The sequence below is a fragment of the Equus quagga genome, chromosome 12, assembly GCF_021613505.1.
Source record: "Equus quagga isolate Etosha38 chromosome 12, UCLA_HA_Equagga_1.0, whole genome shotgun sequence".
In the NCBI taxonomy this organism is placed as follows: domain Eukaryota; kingdom Metazoa; phylum Chordata; class Mammalia; order Perissodactyla; family Equidae; genus Equus; species Equus quagga.
Genome location: NC_060278.1, coordinates 4372643 through 4389723, shown reverse-complemented (window position 1 = coordinate 4389723; position 17081 = coordinate 4372643). Strand labels below are relative to the sequence as shown.

Sequence of the window (17081 nt, the reverse complement as noted above, 5' to 3'; positions counted from 1 at the left end):
AATCCCTAAATATTGACATAAAGGTAACTTTCTACCAATGTGACCATTTCCATACAAGAGAAATGTGTTGAATCAGAACTTGAAGAAAATCTACAAAAATTAATGCTGCCCTAAAAGAATGTTTATAATTAACATATTTATGTTTAAAAAATCCATAAAAAGCAATTGTTTAAACCTAAAGATCCAAAATTTATTAGACAATTTTGCTAATGTTTTTGAGATTTACACTTTAAACTTCCTAAGTTTGAGTGAGTTATCTAAGTCTTGAATTTCCCAGTAGGAGATGATAAGTAAATGTTTTTAAAAAAAGACCATTTCTGGAAGGTCAGGTGGTTACATATGTAGAAAAATAATAATTTAGCACTCAGTGAAGACCTATATACAAAACTCCATTTATATGAATGAAAACATTCTTTTGTAGAACTTTGCTCGTGTTTGTGTGTATTTTATAAAAAATTTAGCAATAATAAATCGGAAATCAATTTGAATGAAGGTTCCTAATATTGTTGCCCTATTTAAATCAACACTTTAATCCTTGGTCTCTAAGGGTCTTGTGAATTTCACTTTTTTCACAACTGTTAACTTCCTCCTAATACAGATTTAAAAATAAAAATGCAACCAAAATTTTAGATTACTAATACTCATCAAGACTTTAGATCACTATGTTAGCCTATTTCTTAGATATCTCTATATTCTAGAGTCTAGTTATGAAATTTTCCCAGGACATTTTTGATAAATGATCTAGAAGAAATGTACAGAGCAATATGCAAGCTGGAAGTGGTAGTAATAAAAGCCAGGGGTCTGGGGGCCAAGAGATCATGATTTTCTTAGTTCTCAGCTCAATCATAACTAGCTGAGTACATCTAGGCAAGTTACTTAACCTTTTGGGGCTGAGTGTGCTCATTTAAAATCTGAAAGAGATTAAATTAGGTGATCATTAAAGTCTTTTTCAGCTATCAGATGCTAAGATTTTATATTTCTTCTGAGAAATAAAATTCCAATTCAAAAGGCTGTATGAATAAATAGGAAAGCTTGGACAAAGGTAAGGCAATAAACTGGGCAAATATAATCTGAACTCGGCATTACAATATTATTTATACAGAAAACTGAGACGATCATGGAAGCCATTATAATTCAAAATCTAACCAAATGCTAAGTGGAAATAAACAAAAATGATCATATTTCCCTAAATCTTTATCAAGGTTGAAAGTTTCTAGATTGTATGTCTATTTCCAGATATGGTGTGGTAGTCAAGTTTGTAGTTCACACAGTTTGCAATTCACACAAACATGGACAAGATGGTTTTGTAGACAGATGACCAAACCAGTCTCAGAATCATTTCACAGAACCAAACATATTAGATCAGGAGGGATCCTGGGTGGGCTCCTCCTCTAACCTTGTCCTAGAGATGAAGACACTTTCATCTGAGGTCACAAAGATATTCAGTAGTGGAAAGAGGAAAAAAACCAACCCTGTAACCAACGACATTTCAAATATTGAAAATAGGCAAAAGTTTTAGATTTAATATTATTCATAAGAAATAATCCAACTTTTTATATAACAACAACAGTATGAATCAAGTGCTTTAAAAAGATCTCATATATAGAGCACCTGACCAACAGGAGTCCAGGTAGGGGAGAAGAGTCATGTGAGGGACATGATTAAAAGCTGAGGACAGGGAAGGAGCATGACAGGACGTCAAATATTTGAAGGACACTATAATGTTGGAGAGCAAGAAAATTTACTCAGTATGCTTCCAAAGCCAAAATGGGAACCTGTAGATTTAAACTTTATGGAGGCAGCACTTGTTCAATATATGGACAAACTTTCTAAATAAGATTCTCAACTGTAGAATAACTTGATCTGGAAAGCTGCTGAATTTGCCCTCACTAGAAGTGTCTAGGCAGAGGTCTGAAACTACCATTGTTTTGGTATCTTCTAACAATTCTCTAGGGTAGGAACTGAGATGACGTAGCCTAAGGTTTTATGAGTCCACTTCTTATACAGGGAAACCACCATGTGGTACACCAGCGCCTGGAAGAAACTACAGTTCAGGCTGCTGTCCTTTAAGCCACATTTCTGTGGCTGGAGCAGATCAACCTCAATGACCAAAGAAGTGGGGGTGGGGAGGGTAACAGGTACTTAGGAAAAAATAAACAATTTGAAAATTCAGTTTGAGAAGATGGATTCTAGATTATCAAAATGTACATTTCGTTTAAAACAACAAACCCAAACACCTATTTTAAAAGACACCCGCCAATCATAAATTTCTTTGAGTCGTACACAGGTCAAAAGTTATTTTAATGCAGGAAAAAAGGTAACTTTAAAGAAATAAATATAAATGAAATGATTCCAGACAGTATTAAAGTATGATCCCTTAATCAGTAAGCTTGAATTGATAGTTTTGAGGTTCATGAGCACCTATCAGTCACCCAGAAATCCAATCTGAAAACAAGTTTGTTGTAATTCATTTGATGGCAAAACATGACCAAACCTGAATGCATTTGGCTGCAAATGACTTAACATGAGATTATTTGTGGTCAAATATTCCACTTAGTGTGAATATTCTTGCACTTTACTACACGACTACAGAACTATTGATGTATTTTACTACGGGTGTCACTCCAGTCTCTGCCGAGGATATAGTGCTGAATTTTGAAACACATCTGGATAAGGATTAAGGTCTTGAAGACTTACAAAATCTAACAATGAAAATATACCCAGTGCTCAAATCTAGAGTTCCTTTTCTATAGTAAGATTAAAATGTTATGTTACAAACTGAAGTAAATTACATTAAGCCACAGATATTGACACTTAATACATATCATTCTAGCTACATATTTCCTATTCACTTATGAAAATAAACCAAGTCTTTAGCACAGATATGTGAACTTAGAAAAATGACTTAGAATGCTGATGAATTTTACTGGGAACTAGGAATTCAAATCCTGAACATAATGGTGGTTTTAAAATCACTTTTCTGTTTTTCGTCTTTCTGAATTACATTGAGTCCTTTCTTTAAAAAAGTATTAATTTTTGTCTTAATGAAAAAAAGTATTAATTCTGATGTCCGATATCCCCCAAACTCAAATACATGCAAATGACTACCTAGTCACTGAACGAACACTAAATTTTCAAATTAAAAAAAAAGAAAATTAGAAAATTGTATTTGGAAACTGTCTAAATAACAGATTAACCAAATATTAAAAATATACAAATTATCTTTAAGTACTAAAGCCTAGTCCTAGAAATTCTAAATACCTATATAGAAAGTCTTCCCAAGTTCTTCAACATTGTCATTCTGTATTGTATCCAGAGGACCAAACATTCTAGCACCTGACTAACCAGACACCTAACACCTGACTAACCAGACTATCCCCTGGCCATACAACTAGGCAAAATGCCCCAGACCGGAAGCAAACAAAAAGATTCTGAGTAGTTGAAATAAAGGCTACAGAAGTTGGTAGGTTAAAGCTCATGCCCTTTACTAAAAATAATGGGCTCCTGATATCCTCATTTAGAATTTCCTATTTGAAAATGAGAACAAATAAGCCCATATAGATTATTTAGAAAAGGGACAATCAGTCCAGAGGGTATCACTTTGTTACAGCATAGGTATAAATATTTATATTGAAAACAATGATAGAATAATCAAAAATGGCTAAATCAAAATCCACACATTTGGGTTAAGCAGCAGGCAAGTGCATTAACTGACTTGTATCTCATACAATGGTTAAGTTCTAAAGTCAGCAGGGTAAAAATTAAGCCTTGAAAATTCCTTTAGGGTGTACCACGATGGAGACTCATCTCTTTCAAAAGGCCCGACCACAGCCCGTTTTTCCTTTGGCAGCAGACTCGATCAGAGTTTCTGTGGCTGACTACCAGATGAAATAGTTTGGTTTATATCTGGGGGCCATGTTATATGAAAAAAAATTTATCTTTAAAACTATAATCACACTAACCAAGGTAAGATGCTTAACCTGTGGATGAGGAGGCAATGCAGGCACTTATGCTGCAAGAGGAGTAATAACAGATTCACTTCTCCCATTCCTGGAGTGGCCCACACGGAGATGACATTCTTTTGATAGAACTGTATTTAGAATCCTGTATAACATTTGAACTACTAACTTTTGGTTTTTTCTCCAGGGGCTTACAGTTGAATTCATTTAAGTTAAATGCACATATGATACGACCCCACTGTAATATACTTTATAGAGCATAAAGAGAAAAGCTTTCAGTTTTTGGAATACTCACAAATATAAAAGAATAAAGCATTATCCTATAGCAATCTGTAGCCATCTATTCTCTAGAAAGACAGGAAGACCTAGTAAACTGAGGGAAAACTGAAAATGATTGCCACAGAAAAAAAATTGATAAACCCATTTTTTAAAAGTTGTATCACATTTTAGGGGAAGGAAAATGATTAAAAAGAAAATTACACAGTTACTAAAGATTTTTTTCAGCTAAACTGTGGGTAACACCACCGTTCAATGTTCACCTTTTCATATTCTTTGGCAAACTAATCAAGTAAGTTTTACAGTATCAGTGGTTAAGTAGTACTAGAAAACAATTCACATAAAAAAGATCATTAGAAGATTCTTATGATAGTTACACAATTCAACTTCTCTTTTTAAGAGATGAGGAAGATGGGGATTGATGGAACACGCCAATTTTCTGTGAAAAGTCTCAAAAAATTTTATGCAGTTTAAAAAAAGGTATATACTAGTTTATATCTTTAAAATCTCTATACTCACTATATATAACTCCTCTTTTATACTGAAAAATTCTTCATTTTGATTTTTAAGACTATAAAAGCAGAGAGAAATTAACTCTTCATGATACACACTCTGAAATTAGTGGGATTATATATAACCAGTTAGGCCTCAGAATAATTTAGATTATCGTCTAGTTGATTTCTGAAACGTGATTATTTTTCTTATGAGCTGAAAGACTTCCATTTCATAGAAGTACGTTTTATCTAACTACAAAGTAAATCACTTTATGGAATCTCTGGAGGTCTTTAAGAATAAGAAGCATGTTTTCATATTTATTAGAAAGTTTAACTGTTGCCTTACCAGATGATTAGCGGGGCAGAATAAATAAATTTATAGTCCTTTCAAAAACTGTATTTAAATTGTCTTTACAAAAATCTGTAGTAACATAATTTTAAGTGAATTTCTATAATCTATATGCCTCAAATAACACAAATTTATGCTTTAAAACAGAAAGCTAAAATTTTAGGAATATTTTAAGTAGACAGTATTTATTTAGACTCATTTCACATTGCAGCCATAATGCTAAGGTAGATATTACCTGAAAATGTTTCCAAAATTACTAAAATAATCCATTAACTTAAATACTCTTTTCTGAAAAATTAGTTTCTTTCTTATAAATTATTCTGAATTACTGTGTCAACAGACAGGGTTTTGCATATCTATCAACAAGCTAAGTAAAAGACTAGAGAAGTGTACAAGTATAAAACAATAACAATTTATGGTCCATTTTCTTCTCATATTATTTGAAAATATAACTGCTACATCTTGTGGTTCACAGAGTGCATCCAGGAAACAAATGTCATACATTAAAGAGTAATAAACCACCTTTGTATGTGGGTATGTTTAAATGAAGACACACGTACAAACAGACTCAAATAAATACTTTAAACTTAGGTCTTTTTTTTTTTTTTTTAACTATTTTGAGAGAAAAGAACTTTTAGCTGTAATATAATAGACCACATATTCAAAAAATTGATGAACCTGACATTTCTACAGAAACGTATATCATAACAAGTAAACGTACCAAAGTGTGCTGAACCACTGCTACTTTTACTTTGCGTAGAGGTACTGCATGTCTGGGTCCCAGGTTGTGCTGTTCCTGTTCGATTTATACTCCTATATAATTTTCTACAGGAGAGTTCATCATTGTCACTGTCATGTAGGGATGATGTCCGAGGCCTAAAATGCCGCCATCTACATGATTTGATATTGACTAGTATCTGACTGAGGTCTTTAGAGAAAGATTTGTCCGAGGTATTTGTTTCTGAGGTATTGGCAAACTGATTGACTGGAGAATGTTGTGGTGAGGAAAGCATGTCCAAATCCAGACGGTGAAACACACTGTCATAGTCTGAGTGAGCTCTGTCCAGTAAGACCCTATGAAAAACAAGGCAGGAAACATAGATTGAAATAGCTATTCAAAAATTACATAGAAAAGGTTTTTCTTTTTCCTCCCAGCTCCCAAAAAGCCATCTCATACTGAATATTTAAAAGTTATAAATTTGATTATTTCAATATTTGGTTCTATAGGCTAAAATCTCAATTTCTAATAAAGGTTCTGTATTTACTTTATAACGATCCAATTAAAGAGAACAATCTATCTTAAAGAATAAGGTATACTGTCTATTTTACAATAGCAAGAGTCTTCCAAGAGTTCTATGGGTTTCTCTACCAGTATAAGTTACTGATAACATAAGAGTATTTTTCTTTCCAAATTGCTTTTCATTCAAAGATTTTTACTTCCATTACAAAGCAACAGAACACTTTATAAAATGTTGCTAACATCCCTGTTCTCTATTTAAACAAAAACTTCATTTTGGGGTGGTGGTGGGGGGTAAGGGTATTTAAAATAAGTACCCTTAAAATACCTTTGGGTATTTTATACCATTAAAATTTCTTATAGACGAAATATTGGAGATATAAAACTCCAGAGGACATATTTTTGTTATTTATATAAACTTTATAAATGACTCCATCTTAAAGACTAACACCCTAACATTGATTAACGCTTAATGCCAGTACAGAATAAAATACAGTCAACATAGAGAATTTTCACTACTATTGAAGTCAATGTAATGATGGGGGAAAAAGTACTAAATAAAATGTATTTTAGTGCCCAGATAATTCCAAGCTAATGTTTAAGTGATAAAAATTGCAATTAAAATTCAAAAGTGAAAGAAACATATGTATAAGCCATTAATTTATCATAAGCTAATACCCTTAGGCTTCTTCCTGAAAACACCTTGATATTTCACATTATATATGAAGAAATTTTTCCTCAATTTTACGCATTCTGCAATTCCTTCCTTCCCCCCACACACCTTCTCACATAAAGGCAGCTAGAGTACGAAGGGGTTCTACCATGTTTAAACAAAGGAAGAAGAGCGATTAGATCCTGACTGGGAGGTCAAAATCAGATCATGCATGCAAACTCAAGCCTTTTCACTGATGAGTTAAACAACTCAGTAATACTAGATATACGACATTTCTCAGCCTATTTAATCATTTTTCTCAATTATCTCCCAGAACTCTTGAACAATATTTTTTTTCTGAGGAAGGTTCGCCCTAAGCTAACATCTGTTGCCAATCTTCCTCTTTTTGTTTGTGGGCTGCTGCCACAGCATGGCCACTGACAGACGAGTGGTGTATGTCCACACCTGGGAACTGAACGTGGGCCACCAAAGTGGAGTGAACCAAACTTAACCACCAGGCCACTGGGGCCTAGTGAGATTTTGTAATTCTTTTAACTTAATGTGATTTATGCAATTATGACTTACACTTGCCTTCATCTGCTGCATTTTCTCAGACTTCTATCCCTGAGGACACAGATATCTGAAGTTTACAATCTTGGGAAGAAAAGCAGATCCACGAGGGACCCACTAGTTATGCATTAAAACCTACGGCTGTATAAGAACCAGGTAGCAAAGCGGCAAAATATTTCAGTCAAAAAATCAGTGAAGAATGCAAATTGGAACAAAATGAGCTATTTAGAAGGATTACCTCACTTTAAACTTTAGATTTGATTACTCTACTGTCTAAAACATCCCTATGCTAGGAATACAGAAAATACCTTACCTTCCCCCACGCCCAACCCGTCTTCGTGCAAATCCAATACACCTTTGGGGTACGGTGAGGGTAGTTAAGCAGTATCTATATCGTACATCCCCTAATCCTCCATCTTTAGGACTAGTCCAAGGCCAGTTGCCAGTTTGGTCTAAGTGAGGCTTAAAAGAGAAATCCAAATTATTTTATTGTCAGTTAAACGTAAACAGTTTATTATTTAAAAAGAGAGGCTGAAACTTACAGCATAGTACTGACAGCCTGCTTTCCTACGGAAAGCAAAAGGACCATCGGGGTCATTCTCTTCCTCAGCTTCCGAAGAGCCAGACAAAACCTTTAAACAAAATGAAGCGAGTCAAAACATGTGAGTTCCTACATCCCCTCTCCATCTTCCCAGAGAGACCCTTACACTCGCCTGGGAAGGAGGCTCTTCGTCTGAGCTGGGAAAGTCGTACTGATTCACGTCTTTAGCAGTAAAGACGGGCAGTGCAGCAGGACCCGTCTGCTGAGCAGCAGCAGCAGGCGACGGTGAGACTTTGGGCTTCTTTTCATATTTACGTTTAGGTCGGATAAGATCAGCTTTATCTTGCTGTAATAAAGTCATGAATTAATAAAACACTAGTACAGCTTGGAACTGTGTTCAACAAACCTGCAGTTTTGGGAAAGTTTTAAAAAGAAGTCTAAAAAGAAGGCATTCATACTCATCAGAGATACAAGACTGATGTTTTGTCATCTTATAAAGCCTTGGAGGTTGGTCTCTGTGAAAACACGAATATGCTCCTATAACCTAAACATAATCTCATAAAGTATTTTGTTTCAATTAAAGTACAAGAGACTAGAAGTATTCTAGCTTCTGAAATCTATAACTGCAATTAAAATATTTACTGCTGGTTCCGTATCTTTCTCTTAATTTTTTATGAAAATTCTACAGAGAATTTAAAAAAAGGGACATCTAGTCTTTACTCTAAAGAATTAACAAATCAATATGGGGAAAATAATAATGAAAACGATTTTATATATACACAAAGCAAACTTCAGATAACTGTGAACGTAGCAGAAAATAAAGCCATAATGCTGAGGTGTTACAAAAATAAATAGTAAGGATTTGCCAGCTGAACGAGGCTTGTTGGAGTGCTGAATTTTGAACAGTTTTAGAGCATAATGATATGAAACCATTAAACAAGAAACAAAAATAAAATATAGATGCAAGAGTGATTGAGCTAATGAATATAGTGCATGTTAGAAACGTATGGCAGGTGATGGCAAAGGCTAGGTGAGGTATGAATTTGATGTGGAGGAAGCAATAGTAAAGAAAGATTAGAGGCAAAAATGATATTTGTTGGGAAGAAAAAGATCATGGCAAGTGTGGTTATATAAATATGTTAAATATTTATATCAGGTTTTATGCATTTATATCAAATTTTATGGCATTATGGTTTTTTGGGAAAAATTAATGATTAAAAATTGAATTATTACACTAAAAGATCTCTCTTTTTACAATTCCCACTGTTGTATCGACAGGCCTATCTTGAATTAAAAGCTGGCTTTGCGGCAAATTTCACGGTAGAGTTTATATGTATTTTTCTTTTTCACTCTGATTCTAATGATAAAACAGCACTCTATTATCAGGTACTATTATCAAGAAAATTTTTATCACCTTATTAACTTTAAACTCCTTCACATCCATTGCTTCCTGATGTTTAAATTGACTGCTATTAGTAATAGGGATGATGGGGATGGCATAAGTAGGTTTCATTGGCTGTCTCTGTGCCATAACCTCAGACATGATCTCTCCATTGTAGTCACCCAAATTATACCTGAAATTATAAAAAAGAAAGTTTAAAAAGTTAGTTCTGTAAGTACTTATCCTTATGACTATTAACAACTAACAGATATATAATTATAAACACTGATTAGACTTCAGGTAAGATTACAGTTAAACTTTGACTATTTGCTGAATGCTTACTAAAATTAAAGACTACGGAAAAATTCCTTTGTTTCCTCCTTTACTTTTTGGCTTACAGCTTTATCTTAAATAAATAGATGAGTGTGGGAAAAAACCAAAGGTTTGAATTTTAACTTAGCAATTTTGGTGAAAGATTTGGTAAAGATGTTGAAGTTAATGCCTCAAATGGCAAGGTGGAACTTTCTACTAATTTGAATTGCCTGTGCTATAAAACTATTTTTTCTAAAATGAATCACAAGAATTTAATAGTGGTTTTCTTTGGGCATAGGGACTAAAAAATAGGGGAGTGAGGCTTGAAGTTTTCATTGTATGCCTTGCTGAATGGTTATTTGAGTGTTAAGATTATGGGCCGTTTCCCTTCCCTTCTACATATTTCTGCTAAAAAACCCAGTATATGTTAAAAAAAAAAAAAACCCTCAGTACCATCTAGTGAATGAAATAAAAACTTGAGAATTGACAAATGTTCTCCCTCACTGCCCCACACACAACTCAAATAAGGACAAAAGAATAAGATTTCAAAATGGAAATACTTGGTGTATATTTTTTTTTCTTTTTAAAGATCAGCACCTGAGCTAACATCTGTTGCCAATCTTCTTTTGTTCCCCCCTTCTTCTTCTCCCCAAAGCCCCCTAGTACGTAGTTGTATACTCTAGGTGTAGATCTTTCTGGTTGTGCTATGTGGGATGCCGTCTCAGCATGGCTTGATGAATAGTGCTAGGTCTGCACCCAGGATCCAAACCAACAAAACCCTAGGCCACTGAAGCAGAGTGCACAAACTGAACCACTTGGCCACAGGGTCAGCACCTACCTGGCAGATTTTAATTTTACTGAACCGAGTCACTTTTAAAGAAAATAAAGAGAGGAACATATGCAGAAGTATAGAAGGTACACCATACCACACATTTAAATAGTTTCTCTTATTAAAAGAAGATATTTCTGGAGTTACAGATAATTGCTTATGAAATAAATTAACTCAATATAGAAAATGCTAATGGTACTATACTTTCTAACACTATTAAAATAAACTTTACCTCTTTTCCATAATTTCCAGTGTTAAGTGCAATAGCTCCCTTTTACTCTTTTCTCTTCTTTTTATCATCTCTAGAATAGTAACAGCCCGACTTAGATCTCGACGCAGCTTAAGCATTTTTTCATAAGATGCTTCATCATTTTTGCGATTCTGCAAACATGAAGTTGCTTGTTTAATCTCAATAAGCACTTCTAACTAGTGGCATTCTAAGCATGGCTGTTGATATATAAGAATATATATATTTGAAGGATTACATTAGAATTTAAAGACACTGAAAGGGAGCATGAATCACCAGGAAATCAATTTTGTATATGATTTTTAAATGGATTAACATTAAAATATGTCACTAACAGCTCCATAATGAATCTTAAGATTGACTTATTTTAAATTAATATTTTTCATTATCTTGTATAAAAGTCTATTTAAAACACAAATATAATTATTATTAGTTTTTGGGTGGTGAACATGACTGTAATCGACATAGAATTGGAAATGTATTAAATATATTCAGATGAAAGTTATATAATGTTATAATCCAATGTTACTGCAAAAAAAAAAAAAAAAAAAAAACCCACAAATTAAAACACGGCCTTCAGATACTGAGATATTCATGCCTAACAAATAATTTTTCTCACATCTAAAGGAATTACAAAAAATTTTTCCTAAATTCACTTACTTTTCGAGTCTGCATTTTTTCAGTACGTCTTCTAAAAGCCACATAAGGATCATTTGTGCTAGAACCATCTCGCTTCTCTTGTTTTACTGATGGGATGAGAGATGGCCCTCGACAGTTTTTTCTCTTTTTAATCCAGTATTCATAAACTTCTCTAATTAATTCATCATCTTCTTTTAGCAGCAGTTTGGCTTCCTGCAGACTGACTGGCTAAATGTAAAATCACTATGTCATTTTCATATAATACATATATAAGATTCAAAAGTACTTGTAAATTTAAATGACAATAATCAAAGTAACAGTATTAACAACAGCGAACATGTGGACTCATTATACATGTGAGACACTGAGCCAGGTGCTTTATATACGTTATTTTATTTATTTTTCACATCAATCCTATGATGCTTATCTCTATTTTACAGATGGGGAAACTGAGGCAGAGAAATTTAAACATATTGCTCAAGATTACACAGGTTAGTAATGAGCAGAGATGGGATATGAATTCATGCTAATTAACTCCCGAGCCTGCTCACTTAGCCCTTCCCCAACATTATACTGTTTCCACAGAGATACATACACACACTTATTATATATACAATGAAGTTGTACCTGCTGACCACTGCCTTTTTCTAGACGGTCAATCATCTCCTCAAATTGCAGTGGGCAGATGTCCATTTTCTTTTTCAGTTTATTCACAAATACTTCATCTTCAGAATCCAAATCATAATCAGGCTGTTCAGCATCCAAACTAAAAGCTGACAGAAGAAACCATAAGCAATCATTTACTGTGCGAATCCACTAACAAAAACCTCTCCCAGATGTCTACATAAGAACAGGGCATAGATTTTCCTAAAGAACTAAGAAAGAATTATTTTGGAGTTTGTTTTCAGACTCACAATCTAAGCTTACAGATACATGTTTCCCACATTTAAAGTTTAAGAAAGGAGATTATCTTTACTGTTAATATGGATACAAGTGATAAATGGATGAGACCCCTTTCCCCCACCACCAAAGGCAAATAATCTGGAAGCCCATTATGAACATAAGAGATTATTAAATATATTGGGCTGAACTATATGAAAGTTTTGTAGCTCAAAAGTGATAAAATATCAGCAGTTCCGTATGATTCGACATAATATAAAAAGATAAGGTATTTAAATAAGATTGTTTCCAGAGTAAGTCCTATTTTATAGATTACTTAACTACTTTACCAAAAGCTTAGGGAGTGGTATTTAAAGCTGAGGTGTTAGAAGCCAATGCCAATAACAGTTCTAGCTATCATTCAGTGAATGCATTCCTGCTAAGGAGGTTTGTTCCCTCATGAGAACCAATGTCATGGTGATAGAAATGTGAGGTATTTCTTATCTTTGTCAAGATTTGGAAAAAAGGGCAAGAACCAGTGCTCTACACTGTATTATCAAATGTCATTCAATTTCTTATCAAAATTAAACTAGATTGAAGATAATTTAAGTAAAATACTAAGTAGCATGATATTAAAATTTGTTTCTCATCTTCCCCTCACTTAATTCCTCCTCTTCACTTCTCATCACCGCAGAATCCAAAACCTTGGAATTGTCTGAGGCCCTTTTGGACCCTGCCTCTCCAGTCTCACCAGTACTTTACGACTGAGCAGGATCAAATTTCACACAGCATGCTATTTCACGTCTTCAGGCCTTGACATTAACTATTTTCTGCCTGCCCACCTAGCAAATGAGTATTTAATCTTTTTAAAACCCAATCTGACATAAACTCCTGTGGAACCCTTTTTTGACTGCCTCCTACCCAATAAGTGGTTCCTAACCATTTTTATCTTTTTTAGAAGCTATGAACCGTCTCCACAGAAAAACAGACTTTATTAACATTCAACATCTTGCAATTCAAATATCCCTAAAAGCTTGTGGCAACCAGAGTTAAAAATTCCCATTCTAGATCACTCCCCTTCTTTTGTACTATTTTCTATACACACCCCATAATCTACTTGTACAGTATTAGAATATGATTGATCCCCGTGAGAGAAGGCATTATTGTGTCTTTTTATTCATCTCTGTACCTCTAGTGCAGAGACATTAAACATATTCTCTTGTATGCCAACTTGGCTTGCAGTACTCTACTGAAAAGCATTCTGATATTACCTCTATTCAAGCACGGGAAAAAACCTGAAGAACTCTGCAGTCATCCATTAGTCATGTCTGTGATAGGTACAAGAGGGGATCATTTGCCCGCCCAAAATCTGCCATCCCTGCTGCAAGTTTAACATAGTATCTGGCCCAGAAGAATCCAATAAATACTTGTAGAATTGAATATATTATACTACTATGTTTCATTTTCCATTTTGACCTATACCGCACTTCTAATTAAAATAAGTATTTTGGCTCCTTCATAAAAATCTCTATATGTTAACATTTCTGCACTCATGTTTCTCACATCCATAGGCCCTCTATGATTTTCCATGATCTAATTCTGTTTGTTACTGCTATGTAAACAGAGCTTTTAGAGATCTCAAAGTAGATTAAAACTGACTCTTGGATTAAAAACACTTTTTTTGGGTCCCTAACTAAATTGTTCAATAAGGTACCCACTAGTCACATAAGGCTAATTAAATTTAATTAAATTAAAAATAAGTACCTCAGTCACATTAGCCACATTTCAAGTGTTAAATAGCCACAGCAGCTGGTGGCTAGTGCTGTACCAATCAGCACAGATTACAGAACATTTCTATCATCAGTGAAAGTGCTATTGAAGAGTGGTGATCCACACAATCCAGAGGCAACTGATAAGGACCAACTAGCAATATTCTGCCTTCGTAAGGGTATATTTTATATATTTTTAAGGTCTCATTTATACATTACTTCGGCATCCTCCACTATAAAATTTATTTTTCTTTAGATCAAATGACATTTACAAAGCTTAATTATTTATAAAAACTAAACAAGCTCGCCTAGTATCACCTTACTTTTTTGCATTATCAAAATACATTTGACATACCTCTGGCATACATTATATGATCAATGACAAGTCACATCCAACATATTATGGAACGGAATCAAGACTGGAAAGGAAGATTCCTATCCTAGGGAGCTCAGTGAGCGCCACTGAGGTTAACGAGTATCTGAGAGTCAGACTGCTCTTGCCTCTGCAAGAAGCTTTTCTTTTGGTTGGTGCAAACACCAAGATCTTAAAATATAAGGAGAACCAAATCTTGTTCAGATATAAAATATTAAAGCCCTAGAGAAAAGCTAACATGTAAAAACTCACTTTAGGAATTCATTTGACCAAAAAACTATAACCAATGATTAAAGCATAATTTAGCTTCAGCCAAACCTACAGCTTCCAACTGACAGCTCAACTGCAGCTGATAAAGACGTAACCTATTCATCCCGTTCCTAGAAACAGGAGTATCTTCAAATTTTCTGGGCCATGTTATTGAGTGTGTTCAAAGTAGAAAACAGGGTCTAAAGAGAAACAGGCAAATGTGTCGCCTCTTCCAATCAGGTTCTGCCAGTTTGAAAGAGACCTAGCTAGCCAATAATTGTTAAATAATAGGAGCCATACGGTAGAAGCTGACTCCTTTAAAAATATCCTGATAGGGATAAACTTAGATACATGTATGGTTACACAAAACACAGTATACTATACAGATGGAGGAGAAAATGCTATAGAAAATAAATCCAAGCAACAAGAACGCAATAGTACATATAAATTGATTAGACTACTTTTAAAGGAGATACAAAGTGGTAAAAACCATAGTATTTGCCCTCTTACTTAGAGTCCAGTAATAGAGATGAAATATATATATATATATATATAAATGTCTATGTAACAAATGCCATATTATGGCTCAGAATAAGTGTGCATGGGCGCGTATATCCATAACTCCAAATAGTGTTTTAAAAATACAGGAAGCAAATAGTTAAAGGATATTTGGGTCCATGAAATGGCATAAAATGTGGATTAGGAACAGAATGTAATCCCTGACTAAAAAGAAGGTACACTATCCAAGGTTAGGGGGAAATTTCTCAGACCAGGAATGGTAAATAGGTTTCAACTCAAGGACTAACTCTCAATGACTGGTAATATCTACTTACAAAGCTCCTGAAATAAATTCTGAGCAGTAGAAAAAACTGCTGTAATAGTGATATCTACTATGGGGTTGTAGGTATTTGACATCTTTGCCTTAGACCTAAGAAGACAAAGCTATCACTGGCTAGCTGGAATATGAAATTGTTCAATTTCTTTAGATTTATAAGCAAGAGGGCTTCAAGTTACTTCTAGAATATACTTGGGGAGAATAAATGGAGATTACCAGATTTGAAAGATTTGAAATCCTTTGTAGATAAAGTTTGTGGTTGATGCTCTAGATTTTATCTGTCAGAAAGTAGTGCTAGAATAACAGGAGAAGAATGTCTGTTGTAGGGGGATGTGGAGGCAGGCAAAGAGAAAGAGAAAATGCAATCTTTCAGAATAAGGGCATAAAGACAGGATACATCTATTCTGAGAGGTAATAAAAAAGTAGGTTCTACAAGGATCTATTTTTTTAAATCTTTTTATTTAGAAATAAATTCAAACTTAAAAAAGGTGCAAAATAAAAATAGCACAAGGAACATCTGCATATCTTTTACCCGGATTCACCTACTGTTAAAATTTTATTCCGTATGTTTTATCATTTGCATGTGCATGTTCCCTCCGTGTGTATCTGCGTCTGAGTGTATTTATTTTTTGAGCCACTGGAGGGTAAATTAGATTCATATTGGCTCTTTACTACTAAATAATTCCAAGAGTATTTCCTGAGAAGAATAGAGAGATTCTTTCATATACTCACAGTACAGTCATCTACTTCAGAAATTTATACTCACACAACAATTTCATCTCCTGCCTATATTCCAATTTTGTCTGCTGATCCAATAATTTATAACATTTCCCTCCGCCAGCACGGCCAGTCTAGGATGAGGTATTATTTTTGCTGTCTCTTTATCCTCCTTGAATCTGGGACGTTCCCACAGCCTTTCTGTGTCTTTTAAGACACTGACAGTTTTTTGAAGAAACAGCTCTCTCTGCAGGACTGTAGTAGTAGCAGTCATAGTTCATTCCTCAGACTTTGCGTCTGTCTGATTTTTTCCCATTGTGATTAGATTATACACTTTTAGTTGGCATACTCAACCTTCTTTGTCCTGCTCAGGGTACCAGATCTAGAGGGATACAATGTTCATCTGTCCCTCACAAGTGAAGATAATTTTGATCACCAGTCAAGAAAAGCCCGATTATTCCACTGTTAAAAACTACTTGTTTTTTCCCCCTCCCTTGTAACTAACAAGCAGTTTGTGGGGAAAGCTTAAGACCATGCAAATACCCTGCTTCTCATCAAAATTTCCTCTTATATTGAGCACAGATTGATGATTCTTGTGTGAACCAATCTTGATTATGGTGTGGCAAAAATGAATTTCCAACTCCAGCACTGTCTCCACATTGTGGCATTCAGCTCTTGGCACTCTGCTGTAAAAGCATGAGACTGCTCTTCTCTACCATCTATCTATCTATTATCGGTGTGGACATATGAATAACTACTTTTTCAATGGTTTA

At 34.3% G+C, this 17081-nt stretch overlaps 1 protein-coding gene across 2 annotated transcripts in view; it reads right to left on the bottom strand.

Annotated features, from left to right (window-relative positions):
- EPC1 (enhancer of polycomb homolog 1) overlaps positions 1 to 17081 on the bottom strand; it is a 91542-nt gene that overhangs the window by 6624 nt on the left and 67837 nt on the right. For both annotated transcript variants that reach the window (XM_046679117.1, XM_046679118.1), the window contains exons 3-10: positions 12114 to 12259; positions 11508 to 11714; positions 10833 to 10981; positions 9493 to 9652; positions 8251 to 8424; positions 8080 to 8169; positions 7851 to 7999; positions 5800 to 6152 (exon numbers count right to left, since the gene is read on the bottom strand). In XM_046679117.1, coding sequence (XP_046535073.1) covers positions 5800 to 6152; positions 7851 to 7999; positions 8080 to 8169; positions 8251 to 8424; positions 9493 to 9652; positions 10833 to 10981; positions 11508 to 11714; positions 12114 to 12259 — 1428 coding nt within the window. The remainder of the gene's footprint in view (positions 1 to 5799; positions 6153 to 7850; positions 8000 to 8079; positions 8170 to 8250; positions 8425 to 9492; positions 9653 to 10832; positions 10982 to 11507; positions 11715 to 12113; positions 12260 to 17081) is intronic.